The sequence below is a fragment of the Scardinius erythrophthalmus genome (assembly GCF_964197995.2).
Source record: "Scardinius erythrophthalmus genome assembly, chromosome: 14".
In the NCBI taxonomy this organism is placed as follows: domain Eukaryota; kingdom Metazoa; phylum Chordata; class Actinopteri; order Cypriniformes; family Leuciscidae; genus Scardinius; species Scardinius erythrophthalmus.
This window is the reverse complement of record NC_138234.1, coordinates 22,314,406-22,332,350: the sequence shown is the minus strand read 5'-3', so window position 1 is coordinate 22,332,350 and position 17,945 is coordinate 22,314,406. Positions and strand designations below refer to the sequence as shown.

At 37.6% G+C, this 17,945-nt stretch overlaps 1 protein-coding gene across 8 annotated transcripts in view; it reads right to left on the bottom strand.

The window, feature by feature from the left end:
* gatad2ab (GATA zinc finger domain containing 2Ab) overlaps positions 1-14,878 on the bottom strand; it is a 32,557-nt gene extending 17,679 nt beyond the window's left edge. Inside the window, exons 1-3 of one of the 8 annotated variants that reach the window (XM_081385263.1) lie at positions 12,755-12,909; positions 10,465-10,583; positions 10,224-10,346 (exon numbers count right to left, since the gene is read on the bottom strand). In XM_081385263.1, the coding sequence (XP_081241389.1) occupies positions 10,224-10,341 (118 nt within the window). In that variant the 5' untranslated portion in view covers positions 10,342-10,346; positions 10,465-10,583; positions 12,755-12,909. Of the gene's footprint in view, positions 1-10,223; positions 10,347-10,464; positions 10,584-12,754; positions 12,974-14,500 lie in introns of those variants that run through there. The other 7 variants (XM_081385260.1, XM_081385261.1, XM_081385262.1 and 4 more) reach the window with 7 other exon arrangements.
* Positions 14,879-17,945: the final 3,067 nt, after the last annotated feature.

Below are 17,945 nucleotides of genomic sequence, written 5' to 3'. Positions count from 1 at the left end.
TGGTAATGTGTTTTATGTATCGCTCTCAACAAAGTTGGACACATAACGGTAATTAATATACGTTTTGCTTGACTACGTTATCAAACAGCTAATAACGTGTTGCTAATATCACACAAACCATGTTCTCGTTCACCATTTCAGAGTAAGACAGCTGCCTTCTAAAAATCAGTATCCTTAGAAACGCTCTGAACAACAAAAGGCATATAGTTCATTATAGCATTGTGATATACATCATAATAACCTATTTTTCATATCAGCAGAAAAATATACCGGGATACCTGGCTTCTCTTGCCACTTCCGTGCTTCAGAGCGTTATAGTAAATGAAATGCTAAAGCCCATACGTTGACGGGATTGGTTACAACATATTTGTGACGTAGAGAACCAGGGCATTTTCAAACCGCGTTTTTGAGACTGTCTTTGGTTCACTGCAGTTTTAAGGAGAAAATACTCAACAATGGTGTTGACTAAGCATAGTAAAAACAACAGACACATAAACCACATTAAAAACTTGATTTTCATTTTTCACCACAGGCCTTTAACTATAGTACTATAGTACGAGCGATATAATCAATGCTCAAGTTAGAAAAAACACCACAACAGGTCACCTTAAACAGAGATGAGAACCAAGACGCAGGCCAAACTGCACAGGATTATCGTGCCTAAGTCTAAGAGCTTCCTGGACAGTAGAGTTGCTTTAACAGAGCTTGTCCAGTTCAGAAGGACTTCCTGATTGAGTCACCAACACATTTCTAAAAAACCAATTAGATAAGCACTGAAAAACAAAGTTCCAGGTAAGTCTAACGTACTACAAATGTTCCTCTGGATCTCTAACAACTAGCTCATCTTGTCATCCAACAATGGCGAAGTGGCTGCCAAGAGGGTTGAGCCAAAGGTGCCTCTGTCGTCTCCAGTCCTGCATATCAAGGGTTAAGCCCTGCCATTTTAACACCACAGACAGATCAGGCCACGAGGGTGTTACCTAACAAAATGGACGTTGTTAACCCTGTATCTGCTGGAAGATCCACCTGGTGTGCCCCCTAACAACAGGACGACACAGAAAGAAAGTAAACCCGATTGCTTTTCATGTGGGCACAAGAATAACTTGTGCTGTAAGAACAGTCGTGAGCAGCCACCCCCTCTCTCTACACACACACACACACACACACACACACACACACACACGCACACATGCACGCGCATTTACCCATCCCCCACTGTGATCTCAAACAGACTAGAGTGCAAATGTACACTGACGCACACACATTTACAATACTGGTCTTCAGATCAGTTAGCTATAGTCAAATTGGTAGATAAGAATAACCACCACTGGGGCACCACAGTGTGTTAAAATTTCCAGTAATTACTGGGGACGGTCACAACCAATGACTTGTTGATAAGTGAGGTCAACTTGTATTTTTTTTGTTTTTTTTACTTCAATATTTTAAATTAGCATGCTAAAAGATAGTCAAACCATTTCAGACAAGTCATATCTGACTGGGTTAAATCCCTTTCAAAGCACGACTGCTATAGCCATAGCCAAACACATTCAAACAGATGTTTTTTTGAACATCCTGTCATGAGTGTTGCATTTTTAAGATGGTGCGTCAATAAACAGTAATCTTATGGTGCGTCAAGTAAAAAGTATCTTTTTAAAAACGTATTTTTTAAACGCCCCCTAAGAAACATCCAATACAAAAGAAATTTTTTGGAAAAGTTACGCCCTTGATGTTGCTATAGCCAAACACATTCAATCAAATGTCATTTTAGCCATCACAACAAACTTTTTTTTTTTTTTATGCTCACTAGCTGTTTTTGAACACAAAAAGAGCATATTATGTAGACGCCCCGTAAGAAATGCATCTGAGTAGGATTGGACAAACACACCAATCTAATTAAGTGTGGTTTATTATGCATGTCAGAAGACACAAAAACTCTCTTGGAAATACACCCCTCGAGCACCATCGCTACACCCAAACAAATTAAAACCGGTTATGTTGCTGAACGTCCCAGCATGAATGCTGTATTTTTTTTCAAATGGGGTGCCAACTTTTAAAGGGGTCCTATTATGCCCTTTTACTAAGTCTTGATTTTGTTTTTGGGGTGTACTATAATATGTTTTCATGCTTGATTGTTAAAAAAACATTATTTTTCACATATTTTACATTATTACAGCTCCTCTCTCCCCTATCTGGCTTGAACGCGTTGTTAGATGAAGCTCCTCCTTCCGAAAACAGCTGTGATTGGTTAGCTGGCCCAGTGTGTTGTGATTGGCAGCGCTTAGCGCGTTCGAGAAATGTCACACCCCTTCATAACCGCAAGCTCTACCCAGATGTAAATATTAATGATAGTGTCAATTTCAAACCATTTCGAGCCCGATTCAGACCCTGACAATGTTTACGAGCAAGAGGATTGTGCTGAACGGATTTCATGCACAGATTTTGAAAAAAGCACGGATTTCACAGGACGTTTAAGAGTGGTATTTTTTTTTGTAATTTTCTTATAGATACGATGTTATCCACTATTTAATCATATTTGTCGGAAAATTATGGTAATACAAACAGCAATCGATCACAAAAATTAGGGATAATTTTCTTAAGGGGCTTACAAAAACTAAAGTAAACAACATCAATACTGTAATGTTAATTAGCAGGCTAGCGGAGGCAAAGCTTTGCCCTTCTTTTACATCATAGCTATTATAGCAACTACATAAAGCTTATAATTAGAACTGTTAATAGAAAACACAACTACAAATAATAAGACATACTTACAAGTTGTGATCCATAAACAACAGATTGTCCAGACAAAATGGGAACGGCTACGTCTTTCAGGAGAAGCTTTTGTGCGTATAGCCTTCATTATACTCTCTTCTGGAAGCTGTTCTCCGTAAAATGTGCAGCGCAAAGACAAACATTGAGGTGATAATGTTCAGGAACAGTGTTAAAAATAAATGTTAACCTCTCTACGTTCATCAGCCTTAGGACAAACTTTATCCGGGGAGTAAAAAACAGCGACAACAACTCTTCCTCTTCTCTAAAGCAGCCCAACATGGCCTCAACCCCTTTGTTGTGTGTTCCCCAGGGGCAGTTTATGTTAATTTTAGGGTTTCTGATGTTTGTTGTAGTCCATAAAGCGATTTCTGTAAAAGAAAACATCTCCCTTTGCATTGAACTTTGATTGGAATCACTTCAAAAGGGGAAAGTGACCACTTCAAAAATATGTCTTGATGGCCAATTCTGATTTGTTGCCTATATCCGAAATATGATTGATGCTAACTCTGCGATATATGCGAAGTTCGCCAAACATCACCATGATTTTGAGGCGGAGGAGGACGTAAAGTGCCATCATTGCAGCCTGCGCATATGCTTCAGTTATTGTGAGCGAGAGAGATCTCAGGATTGGTGGGAGCATATTGTGTCAGGCTTTAACGAGGAGCAGTGGGTCCAAAATTTTAGGATGAGATTTGATATGTTGTGTCAACGTTTGTCCACATTCCTATCCTACGATGACACAGCGTTTCGTCGAGCCATCCGTCCCTTTGCAGATGCGCATCGGGGTTGCTCTCATCATTAAACCTCGGAGACGTAGCCTAAAGCCTTGTTTATACTTTCGCCTGGCTCCGCAGCGCGAGTCTCCACAGACTGCACGCGCACCTCCCCAAACGGACGAGGCGTTTATACTTGACGCGCACGCCGTTGTACTATTCTTTGAAACGACAGGGGCCGACTTGAGTAATTGTCCTCTAAACCATTAGGAATCAGCAGTGAGAAGAAGAAATCTATACACACGTGACAATGTTTATTTTAGTACATACCACCACCAATACCACACTACAAAAAGAATCGTGTAAATCCTAGTAAACCCTGAGATTATTACTCGTGACTATAAAACAAAATATATGGATATGAGAATGTGTATAAAACATAACTAAATTAACGATCTCTTACATATTTTCTAATTTCACTAAACATTTCATTAAGTTTCGTGAACATTTTTATTAATGGACCTTTATGTTCATTAAAAATACTTCTTATGCTATTGTATGCTAATTTTTTTAATGTAAGCAAAGCAAACTGGGTGCCGGTGTGGTGAGAAGTTCGAGCTCGGCCAGATTCGGCTCGAAGTCGTTCATCTTCGGATGCGGCGCCGCGCGCGTTGTTACAAAAAAAAACGAAATTGGTCATTGCGAACCCAACGCGCAAGACCACCCACACCGCAATGACGTCATTTTTGCCGTGCGCACCTTCGCGCTCTTACGGACGCGTCAAATATAAACCAGGCTTAATGCCTCAGAAAATCCGATCTGCCTGTTTACATGACAGTCACATTGGCACATATCTGATTTATATCTGATTTATTTCAACATATGGACAAACCGATCTCAAAATATCTGAATGTATGTGTTTTTTTCCTGTTTACACGGTCGGAATTGGGTCACATTTCAGTGACATTTCAATGAGGCTAGATACATTTTTTTAAGAGAACATTGTAATTGTGTGCTTGGGACAAGGCTTTTAATTGCAAGTTTTTGTAATCAGGCTCTCAAAAATTCTATACAAATTTGGATTTAGATTTATCAGCCAATATATCGGTTATCGGCATTCCAGCATAAAGAATTATCGGTTATCGTATTAGCCAAAATGTTCATATCAGTGCATCCCTAATTAGTATGCAAAAAGACATTAAACCCTCTGGAAAAAATTATGTCTAAGTTCAATTCCGTTTAAGCGTTGTCGCATAACACATTCAGACTAATGTTTTTCTAATGTTTCTAAACTTTTAACGCAAACCAGCTCAATTATATATTATTATTAAGACTAGTTAAAGCTAATCAACAATTGTAGGTCTATGACAGCCATTTGATCGTTACAAATCCAGGATGTATGAACAAATCCATAGGGACAGTTCACCCTCATAATCCCAGTGTCAAACTTAACTAATCGGCTGAAGACTTAAACTTAGATTGAAGCACTTATTTTGAATGGCAGCCGGATTCTGCAGTTAATCTCTCTGGTCTGTCGGGCCGAGAGCCAGATCTACAAGAACTGACAGAGGAAACAAGTGGATAGGCTTGGTCTGATCTTGAAAACTTCTGCACTTCTACATTTGAAGCGTATTACCCCAGACATGATTCCGAACTTTGCAACTGCATCTTAATTTGTGGTGCACATGGTATCATACCACAAATCATGCAGCTTGTTGAGGAGAGGTGTGCTAAAACTTTTCCAAGTGATCAGATTTACAATTTGCACAATAAGATGGACAACAAAAACCCGAAATTACATTGACGGAGGGACCCAAGCAATATCTAGGACAAGAAAATCATCGCTGACATCTCTTCTACGCTTGGGCGAAATGCAAACAAGCCCCAATGTGTCCGAGGTGTGCGAGGACCCATAAGTCTTCACTCCTGGATGAATACCTTAATGGTGTATTCATGTCACTACGGCACACAGAGAGTTCCAGAGTTGCCGCGTCAGCAAAGTCCAGCTTTGACACACAGTGGAAAATAGTACTGGAGAAACTCTAGAAAAACACAGAATTAGCTTCTTGGTTCAAAACAAGCCCCCTTCCTACACAACTCAATGCACTGGGAGGAAAAAAAGACATGTCTGATGTATAAATGTGTAGTTTATTACTCAAGACAACTTAATTTTCCTCTTCTCTTCCAAAAATGATAACCACTTTATTTTGAACTTCAAGAATTTGAATTCACTAGCCTTGATTTACAGTCACAGACTTTTTACCATTACTATGGGCTCTACTAAACCTTCCTTGGGCAGTATAGTAGCCTAGTAGTAGAAGTAGAAATGTTACTGCCATGTCAGCAGCTGAGGCTATTTTCATGGCAAGAGCTTGAGCTAAGTTATAGCCTACAAGAGTTGCAGAAATACAATAACTAAAAAAACAAACAAAAAAGAGAGAGAAATTCAGCAGTTGTGTTTTACATTTAGATATGATAAAACTTCTTACTAAACAAGTCCTTAAGCTTAAACTGCCTGTGTAAAACTAAATGATCAAAATTAGAAGCATTTATAGTTAAACTCTTACAAGGAGGAGTTAAAAAAAAAAAAACTTGTTCTGCTGCTTTTTTAAATGACAGTAACATGAAAACATAAATATGAACAAATCTATGAAATTAAGGGTGTTACACATTTTTTTAGAAATAGCTTTTTACACCAATTTTTCATGCTTTTGCTCAGGCAACAGTATGCTATGTTAAAGTTAACCTAATTTCTGCACGACCAAACCATTATCACGGGTCATTCCAACAACTCTATACATCAAACTTTGAATTATCAGGTTTTGGCAAAAACGTAAACACACATCCGTAAACCAAATAAGCCACAAGAACTCTTGTTTCTGCATATTAAATTGGGATATGAGAAAGTATTTAAACGTAAAAGTATTTAATTATACACCTGTTGACGTATACTGTTGATATACATATCAGGGGTCGGCAAGTAAATTTTTTTTTAGCCAGTAGATGGCGGGCCAGCTACACAGCCTACTGCCTATGGATACAAATTAAATACTCTTATATAGGCGTATAATCGCGGAATATGATGGGTCCGTCACCGTCCGTGGATCATTCGTTCAATCGTTTTTTCAAATTAAAACCAAAAATAAAAAGATGAAAAACGACTTGTTTTTCCATTATTTATTTCCTGAACTAAAATGAAAAAACGAATAACAATGGGTTTTCTGATTTTCTGATTGTGCTCAGATCAAAAATAGAAAAAATTACTGGATTAGACAAATTTTAATTTTGATTTGTAATTTTTAATTTAACACCTTAGGCATATATCAAGGAAATCATTTTAAACAGATCAAGTACTATTGTGGTAACAGATTACAGCCATTTTAATAAAGGTGTGAATAGCAATCATACCTCATTCTTACAGTCCGACTTTTGAACTTTATTCCTTTTTTTTATTATTATTTATTCGGGACACACACATACACACCTAAGGTTTAAAGGTCCCATGACATGAAATTTTCACTTTCTGAGGTTTTTTAACATTAATATGAGTTCCCCTAGCCTGTATATGGTCCCCAAGTTTCTAGAAATTTCAATCGCTGTAAATAGAGCTTTTGCTATCTTTCTCTGCCTTTGAGAAAATGAAAGCTCAATCGCGCTGATCTTGAATCTCCTCCTTATGACGTCATAAGGAGGAATGTTACCTCCCCTGTCTCTGCTTTGCCCGCCCAGAGAATATTTTCCGCCCATGAGAAAATGAGCTAGGAAGGAAGTAGGAACGCGCGCGCGCGATTTTAGTTTGTCCACGAGAGATATCATGGCTTTTGAGCGAGCGAAGCATAACAATTGCTCAATAATTGGATGTACAAATGAACACCGAAGGGTTAATACAGAGCTGGGCTTGCTGAACGTCTGAAACTAAAGTCTGGATCACTCTCTTTGGCTCAGCTACACACCTCGGACAAGTAAGTCAACTAATGATATATAAGTGTGTTGCTTTACTGTTTATGTTTGCCTGAACTGTTACACGTAGAATGTGGCTGTCACATTAGCTATGCAGCCATGCAGTTTATGTGTGTGAATACACACACTGTAACGCGAGTGTTGTACACTTCTTTGTTATTTGGATAACCGTTTTCCTGTTGGTTATACGGCGCGCGCGATATCCGCATTTCAAGATAAATTACAGATGTTACAGATCTCTCATGAAAAGGCAACAGTAGGTTAGCGTTAGCTACATGATAATAACTGTAAACCATCCGAATAAAGTACCGTATCCAGACATAATATTTTAAACTAACCATTCGGAAATGTCCTGCTGGAACCGCTGAGTTGTTGCTTCTCCATCTGGATCAGATTCTGGGTCAAACTGAAATGCTTGAACGACTGCGTGTCTTCGTGCCATTGCTATATCCAACGTTAACATGCACGCCACGGTACCGTTGCGCAAGATGATCAAGGCCACACCCACCCTCCACCTTACGCCGCCTATCTCCTCCTCATTAACATTTAAAGCTACAGACACCGAAACGGCCCGTCTGAAGGAAGCTCATTCTGGGACTGGCTTATAGTGGCTATAATTCTGCACCGAGGCTGAATTTTTGAAAAGAGATTTCAGATACAGTACTAGGGACCACTAAGGCCTATATTAAAGCCTACAAAAAATAGCATGTCATGGGACCTTTAAGGAGGTCTGCGCGGGACTGTTTTTTTTTCCGGCCCACAAGGTTCTATTCAGCAACCGCTTAAAATACACTCGGTGTTCACCCGCTTTATTTTCCGACCTGACGGGTCCGCAAAATTTAGATCTCGTTTCCATAATCTCACATTCAAATGTCTCTAACGGAAAGAATGAGATTAAGTAGCCTATAATAAATGCTATACAAAAATTGTGTTCGTGTCAATATAAATATTAGGCTATTGTAACATTGTACTGTCAGCAGAGAAAAAAAATGCCACAGAAAAAAATTATGAAATATAAATAGCCTAACATAAATTAAATAGGACAAAGCCTATCACTCAAATTTCTAAGCAACATAAACGAAAATCATATTGCCCTACTGACAAATGAAGTAGGCTATTTTCTGCCGAACTATTTCAAACATCCTTGCAAAAAAAGAATGTTGTTGACTGACAATGGTTTCAGTACCAAACATCTCCTCAGAGCTCGGTGTACAGGTGGTCAGAATTAAGTGCGGATACGCTGTCAAAAGATGTCGGGAGTGGACTATTGTCAGTCAGAACGCCCGCTCCGTCCAAAGTAGCCTACACCAGAGTTCTGACCGCTACCGTCTTTTGATGCGCGAATGGACACAAAGTGGTCAAGCGTATAACTAGACGCGGCAGGCGCGAATTTGACGCGCTATTCGCGTCCGGTGTGAACGCACAGTTATACTTTAAAATGTAATCCCGCGCCGCATTATTCCCTATGGGTGTTTCACACAGTATGCGGCGGTGAAATCGCCACGCGACTACGGCTTTTCTCAAGTAGTGGAAGAGTTTTGTGCAGCATTTAGGACTTCCAAAATAATCCGGCGGGCCAGAAAATATTGCTGGCCCAGTTTTGGCCCGCGGGCCGCCAGTTGTCGTTCCCTGCTGTATATGATTTAACTAGTCAGAAACTCAAAATATTGTTAAAATTCAAAGTAATTCAAGTAACTAACTGTTTGATTTTGAGCTTCAGGAAATTATAATTATGAACTATGCCCAATCTATTATTATTATTAATAACAACTTTTTTTTTTTACCCAATAACCAAATGATAAAATATGCACAAAAGAGAAACACTACTTCCAAACTGTGCCAATTCAAAACTTTAATGTAAGTGAAATGAAAAAGATATATATATTTACTATTAATTGACAAGTAATAAACCGTTAATAGTAAGTAATAGACAAGTTAATTTCATAATTCTATTTTTATGAACCCTGCAAAATGGTGGCGATTTCCAAGAAAACCAGTGAGCAACCCCTACACAAAACAACACCTTACTGATAACGACAGTCAGCTGAAAGTGAAATGCTCAAACTGTAGCTAATACAATGACATGTACTTTTGTTCTATAGCCAAGACAGAAGAGTCTTTCAAAAAAATACTAGAATAAAAAAGTCACATGTAGCCACATCAGTCGGAATAAATTGGCCATATCCGATTGAAATTTCATTCAGATTGTATGGGGTGGTTTAAAACTTTTCTAATCTGATTGAGAGAGGACATGTAAACACTTGATCAGATTAAAAACCAAAACTGGAAAGTACTGCGCATGTGCAATTTTGTGGAAATGGCATAATGAATTATGTCACACGTAATGAGCTGTTGTTGTATGAAGTGTCTTTCTAAAATGTCCCTCCATTCAGCGTCTGTGAAGTGGAGCAGGACAACGTCCCACCAGTCCTTCGGACTCTCATTGGGCAATGGGAATTTTTACTGCTTGATAAATACAAGCAGCACGACAAACTGGCTCATGTGTTTGTCGTCTCCTAATAAGGATCCACAATATGCGTAAACAGCGGGACACTGTTTTATTAATGTTATGTTCATATTCATGCAGTGTGTGCATTTTGAAAAATCAATTCGGCTTTGAAGCTTGAGACAAACACACATCAACCCAATCACTTTGAATTCCTCCATCCATGTAAACGCTCTAGTGTGTCCTTCATATTTCACATCATCCAGCTCTCTTCCCCTGACTTTCCTCATCTGACGTTATCAGGAAGTTGAGGTAAAACAGTAAAAAGATCTCACTAGATTGCAGTGGCCGTGTATCAGTCTCCAGCCCTTCCTGTTTACCAGCAGCCACCATCTCAGATACAGCAGCTCTGGTGGGTTGCTCAGGTACTGATGAATGGATCCCAGCCCTCATTTCTGCTAAATATACATGGAAACAAAACTATTATTTTTCAACAAGTCTGTTATGGAGGAGAAGCTCACTGGTATTCAGGCTTGGCATGGCATGAGATTGAGAGACATGCCTACTACAACTCACATGAGAGGTGCGAAGTGGCTTAACTGGTTGCCTAATAGACACTCAACATGGTACGCAAGGATTCGACAACACCCCGCACATGACGCCAGGAGAACATTGGGAAATGCTGTGTGGTAGGGCTGAAATCAAAGCATTTGAAAATGTTTTTTTTTATGTACTCTAATTATACTTGTTGGTTTCTTGTGACACTAAATTGGTTCCACCCTATTTATTTACAAAAAGCCACCTCAAGTCCTTCAGACAAAACATCTTAAGCCACCACACCCATGCAGACCAACCTTGAACAACACCTCTACTCCACCATGAGAAACGGCACAAGTATTTCGGCATGATCATGATATCATCCGATATCATACATCATCAGAGCTGACGGTCAGTTACACTTTTACACAAGTCCAAAGTCTCAGAATTGGAACTGCCATTTTATAACCAACACAGATGCTTAAATTCATCTTGGGACAGTTGGTGTATGTTCACTGGATTTAAATATTAGAACATAATTACAAGTGTGCATGTAAACAAAACAAAATCCTTTATGCTGTATTTCATCTAAAAACTGCTTTAAACAGCAACACTACCATTCAAAAGTTTGGAGTTGGTCTCTTCTGCGCACCATAGCTGCATTTATTTGCTCAAAAATACAGTAAAAACAAGAACATTGTGCAATATTATTACAATTTAAAATAAATGTTTTGATCAAAGCTGAATTTTCAGCATCTTTACTCCAGTCTTCATGTCACACGATCCTTCAGAAATCATCCTAATATGCTAATTTGCTGATCAAGAAACATTTCTTATAATTACCAATGTTGAAAACATATTGATTAATATTTCCGAGGAAACGGCGATATCTTTTTCATGATTCTGTGTGGATTAGAAAGTTCAAAACAACAGCATTTTTTTGAAATGGAAATCTTTTGTGACATTATTAATGTCACTTTTGATCGATTTAATGCATCCTTGCAGAATAAAAGTATGAATTTCTTTACCGACCTAAACCTTTTGAATGGTAGCGAGTAAATATTGTCTAAAACATCATATTAAGATGCGCACAATGAAACATCAATGGTAGGACAACTAGCGAAACTCTGAACCTTGACCTCGGCCTCAAACTCTGAACTAACGACTTACATGTTATTAGTCACAAATCTAACAGTGTAAACCAGGCAGACAACATTTTTTAAACGGTGCTATGATGGGAATACAATAAGCAGAACAACTCTTAATCTTTAACCCATTCAGACCCATTGAAACATCTAATAGCAGTGGACACTGTAAATGAAAGTTCAGAGCGTCTTGGTTTCACATGAACACTTTTACATGGCTGGTGTAAATATCAAATGGCCCTCTATGAAGAATTATGTCTGTGTCAAAGGTCCAGAAGCATGTAAAACATGGCATAATACAGATACCATCACATTTCGTATATATATATTTAAAGGGTCAATTATTAAAATAGTATTACGAGAGCTCTGTCTCATTTAAATCATAATCATGTGTGACCAGTGGGAAACCCAGAGACTCATTTTGATTACCTGTACTGTACTGTTAAATTTACCAAAACAAAGTGAAAGTAAAATTGCTTTATTGCTTTCAACTTTCTTGGGTCTTATTGACCAACAGAGCAATTTTAACCCTGTAGTTTCCCACTGGTTTCAATTGTGAGCAGGAATTACTCACACACTTTCATAACTTTGAAAATGATAAAAAGTGTTTCATTGGGGGTGTTCAAAGACTAAAATGCACTTATCTGGAAGAATATGGGATTAAATGGGTTAATTCATTTAACTACCCAGTTCCCTATATTAATCAAATCCAATACAATGGTCATAAACATCAATTTCTCTCAGATAATCTAATGACTAAATCCAACATTTCTTAACTTGTGTTTAAAAAGGAGTTTGCTCAGAGGCAACAAACCAATTCTTGAATAAATAAGCCCTCGGTGAGTTTAGTGCTGAGGAAGCAAAACTAGTTAGCTAACCCGGCTAACATCAGCTAATGCTGACTTACTCATCAAGTCCAATTAGCAGGCGAGCTAAATGAATAGTTTATATCCCCCAAACAGAAAACAATTGAGCAGTTTCTTCTCGAAAGTTGATTATTATATCGCACTGTATCGGTATCGATATAGTTAGATGGATTCTGTCAAATTTATTTGATGAAATGGATGGTTAAGTTTGTAAATCCCCTGTTTAACTCAACAGTCCAGTTGCTAGCAAAGCTAATGTGAAGTCAAAACACCCTGAAACCCTCAAGTATCACTCAATCTCTCTTTAGAAGAACTTACTGAGAAGATGAAACGCTTATTAGTCTTCTGGGGGACCTCCACGCGTCTGGTTGTTGTTATTTACCCTAGTATTTTGGTGTAAAACTATCCCGGGGATCCCCTCACTGTCTATCTGCCCTGCCCGCTGCCGCTCCGGTCGCCAAATAAAGATCCTCGCTGCTGCTGCCTACACATGGACCCGAGACACCGCAGCGCGCATGCGCACTGGCGCACTGGCCCACTGGCCCATTTGAAGAGGGGATTTATGAGGAAGAGCATCCAAACACCATAGTCACCATTACAAGTGTTTACTCAGGTAACCATAGTTTCAGATTAAATGGCTACTTTTGTATTCTGTTGACTCCTTATACTGTATATTATTACTTTAGCTGGAAAATATCTTTATTCAAGAACCGCTATAAAGCCAAAACAATCTCTGTTTGTTACTGTAAAGATGACTTGACTGGTTTTTTTTTTGTAAAGGCAATGATGTCAGTCACATTTTTGGATATTTATCAATGAAATGGTGACAACAAACCAAATGTTTATTTTTTTCTTATCATGCTACAAAAATAGTTCACGACTATAAAAATACAAAGCAAAATGACAACTGTTAAAATATAATAACTAGACCATGTTTCAATAAAAGAAATCACCATAATATTACGAAGGATTGATAACATAAATAAATGTTGAAATATTTCAATTAAAACCATTAAATTTATAAAATACCTCAACTGTAATACCTCAAATACCTCAACTGTACCATAATTTCCTCTTGCTATGACGTGATTGTAAATAAGAATTTTGATTTGAAGTAACTTAACAGATTAAATAAAAGGCTTCTCCAATTCAATTACATTAATCAGAATGGTAACACTTTACAATAAGGTTAATTAGTTAACTACATTAGTAAGCATGAACTAATAATGAATTGCATGTATACAGCATTTATTAATCTTTGTTAATGTTAACTTCAACATTTACTAATACTTTATTAAAATCTACTAATCTACTTATTAAAATAACTAACGTTAACAAAGATTAGCAAATACAGTAACAAATGGAGTGCTCATGGTAAGTTGATGTTAGTTAATAGGCCTACATTAACTAATGTTAACTAATGAACCTTATTGTAAAGTGGTGCCATTAGAATATATGTTGGTCCTAATGAAGATCAGTCTTGTTTTTAAAATGTCAAGACACAAATTTTCCTCAGGTAGGCCTAAATCAAATTGCTTCATGTCAAGTTCAAGTGTTCGCAAAAGTTTTAAAGTAATGTACATTGATTTAGATATTTGCTATTGAATCTTAAACGCGATTCTAGAACACTCCAACATAATCTGGCCAATTTTACCAGACTTCATCTAATAACTTGTCAACTATTATTATCTCGTTCCAAACTGCATGAAAGACAGTTGTATTCCAACAGGGGGCGCTCTGCGGCTCACAAAATATATTTAATCTTTTAATCTATTAAATGTCAAATATTAGTAACTGGCGTGCAAATTAAAATCCTCAGCACAAATTTCAATAAAATAATAATAATTAATAAATAAAAACTCGTCCTGTAAATCACAAACGACTGTAATTTGTCCATCCAGACCACAAGCGCTGAGAAAAGTAACAGAAACCACGTTGCAACGACGTCTACAAAAAGCAGACTCAAACTAATAGTGCCATAACAGAAAAAAGTAATACCGTAACAGTCTTATACGTCATGGTTTTATGTCTTATAAACATGTTTTTCCAATTCCGTAAACATACCAAGTCCGTTAGCTTCCTGAATTAGTTTCCGCTTGCCTTGTTGAAGTCGAGTGTGACCCAGGTATAGCTCGGGGTCCGGGTGCAGCTCCGTGGGCTTCTTATCGACGAAATGAAACGAACACACATACACTCTCTTCGGAGGATTTTTTAATTTTAGAGCCGCGAGCCAAGCCTGTTTCCTCTCCTCTTTCGTCGGCATACAGTGTAATGCATACGGCGCAGGGCACGGACATTCATCCCTGATTTTTTGGTGTTCAATGCATATATTCTCTTGAAAACCCTTGAGTTTTTTCGAGTTGTTGTGACAACCAGATACAGCACATGTCGAGCCGGAGCTCATTTTAAACTCAAGTTCGCTGTATAATAATTATTAAAAACAAATGAGACGGACCGGAAGCAGAACACCGGCAAACGGAAATAGAGAGAAATCGCATTGTTTTCCAAACCAAACTTTATTTTTATTTTGAGTAGTACAATATATAGTTACTAAGATTATAAAAACGTAAAATATATACATATTTAAAGCATTTAAAAAGGCTTAGAAGAGGTTTTACAAGTTGTCAGCTGTGGTTTGGACTTAGCCTAGCCTACACTAAATCATAGGCTATTTATCTTTTTAAATCCTAAAATGATTTTTCTAGTTTCACATTTTCAATGTCTACAAGTTTTATCATGAAGTTAAATGATCACGTATAGCCTACTGTTGGCTATAGAGATCATATTATCCCTGGTTTCACAGACAAAGCTAGTCTCAGACTAAAATGCATGTTTGAGCTGTACTGAAAGCAACTTGCACTGGCGTATATATTAAAATATGTCTGTCATTGTTTTGTCTCTAGATGCACACCAGTAATGTTTCTAAGGCAAGTTAATAAATAGCTACTTAATGTCTTAATTGAACTAATGCCTAATCCTGGCTTAATCTAAGCCCTGTCTGTGAAACCGGGCCAATATTGCTAAAATAATTCAGATCTGAGGCCTATGAAGCTAGTTGAACAAACTCTTAGTTTCAGAGTAAGTTTAGAGTTGACAAACCCAATCCATCCTGGTTTAGATCAGGTTTAACGGGCTCACAACGCTTGGTATAAACGTTCTTTGTCAACTCCAGTCAACAGCCAATCACACGAAACAAGGAGAGCGTCAGTTCGATTCACTTCTCTGTTGGAGATTAAAGCGTTAGTTAACCCAAAATTTTAAATTATCCCATAATTTACTCACCCTCAAGTATATGACTTTCTTCTTTCAGCCAAACACAATCTGAGTTATATTAAAAAATATCCTGGCTCTTCCCAGCTTTATAATGGGAGTGAATAGATTTTGAAACCCAAAAAAGCGCATCTATCATAAAGCGACTCCAGGGGGTTAATAAAGGCCTTCTCAAACGAAGCGATGCTTTATTGTAAGAAAAATATTCATATTTACAACTTCAGAAACTATAATCACTGGCTTCCGTCAAAGCTTACACTACTCCTACATCTTACTGTACGTCATACGCTGGGTCAGAGGTCACTCTTCCACCGAAACTACGACCGTTACCAGAAGCCAGTATGGATAAATATGGATATTTGTCTTACAAAAACGCATCGCTTCGCTTCAGAAGACCTTTATTAACCCCCTGGAGTTGTATGGATTACTTTTATGATGGATGGATGCGCTTTTTTGGGCTTCAAAATCTCAGTTACTATTCACTCCCATTATAAAGCTTAGAAGAACCAGGATATTTTTTTAATATAACTCCGATTGTGTTTGGCTGAAAGAAGAAAGTCATATACACCTAGGATGGCTTGAGGGTGATTTTTGGGTGAACTAACACTTTAAGTGATTAAGGGGAAAAAAGCCCCAAAGAATCCTATTAGGGGAAAGTTTCGAAAAAGACCCAAATATAGCCTATTCATACGCCTATTCATTCTTTTTCTCGCGTAGAGTAAAAACTTTAACCTTTAGATATCACCATGAAAATTACTGAGTTAATTACTTACATCAAGACAAACAAAAAATGTATTACAAGTTTTTTTTAATTGTTTGTTAACATGTACAAACAGAGCATAATCTAATTACGTATGTGCTAATTTGCATAAATACCACAACAGATCTAAACATTGGGTATAGCCAGGTGAAAATGTCTTGTTGAATCTTGTTGACACATAACAGTAAAATACTTCATGTTAAGGTCTGAATGGAACCCGTTTAGGCTACCCATGAGCATTAATACATAGAGGCAGGAAGAAGTACTGTACTTTAAACCAGCCTTTATTAATTATTATTGCAGAGATGGGGTTTAAGGCTGGGTCCGTGGGACTGTTTCTGGGGATTCACTTTTTATTTTACTTACCTTTTGTCTTCTGCATTCTCCTTACCATTGTCTCCTGTTCTTCCCTCAGACTCGTCCCCAAGAAACAGTCCCACAGACCCAGCCCCAAACCCCAGCTCTGCAATAATAATTAATAAAGGCTGGTTTCTAAAGTACTTCTTCCTGCCTCTATGTATTAATGCTCATGGGTAGCCTAAATGAGTTCCATTCAGACCTTAATATTAATTATTTTATTGTTATGCATCAACAAGATTCAACAAGACATTTTCACCTGGCTATACCCAATGTTTAGATCTGTTTATTTATGCAAATTAGCACATACGTAATTAGATTAAGCTCTGTTTGTACATGTTAACAAACAATTTCAGAAAACTTGTAATACATTTTTTTTTGTTTTGATGTAAGTAATCAACTCAGTAATTTCCATAGTGATATCTAAAGGTTAAGGTTTTTACTCTATTCACGTGAGAAGAATGAATAGGCTACATTTGGGTCTTTTTCAAAACTTTCCCCTAATGGGATTCTTCTGGGCTTTTTTCCCTTACTCAGGACATATTGAGGATACAAAATCAGTTGAGTTTGCTTCTGTTGCAATTTGTTCAAGGTTGACCCCCATTTTGGCTTAAAATGACTGGACTATACAGGAGGAGAGGCTTTATATCATCAGATAGGCTACATGTCACTTTACTGCACAGCGGACTGGTCCAGTTTTGTTATGCGATCTCTAACCCAGAATAAAACTTACTACGGAACAGGTTAGCCGTGTAGCGTAAGTTACAAACAAAACCACCTTCTTGAGCCCGAAAACCCAGAGTTTGCTCAAACTTATCTTGAACTTACCTGGGTATGAACTGAAACCTGCTTTGTGCAACAGGCCACAGAATACACCCATATTTGTTTGGATATGCAATGACATCTACTGGTTGTTTTGAGGTATGACAGCTCATGATGAACAACCATACTATTACCATACTATTAACTACTGATGCAATTTCCAGTACTTTACTATGGTTTACTTTACAACCATATCTCAATTATAAGACATAATTGGGGACGTGTATGGATATATATATATATATATATATATATATATATAATTATATTATACATAATATAAAAATATGTAATTTCTTA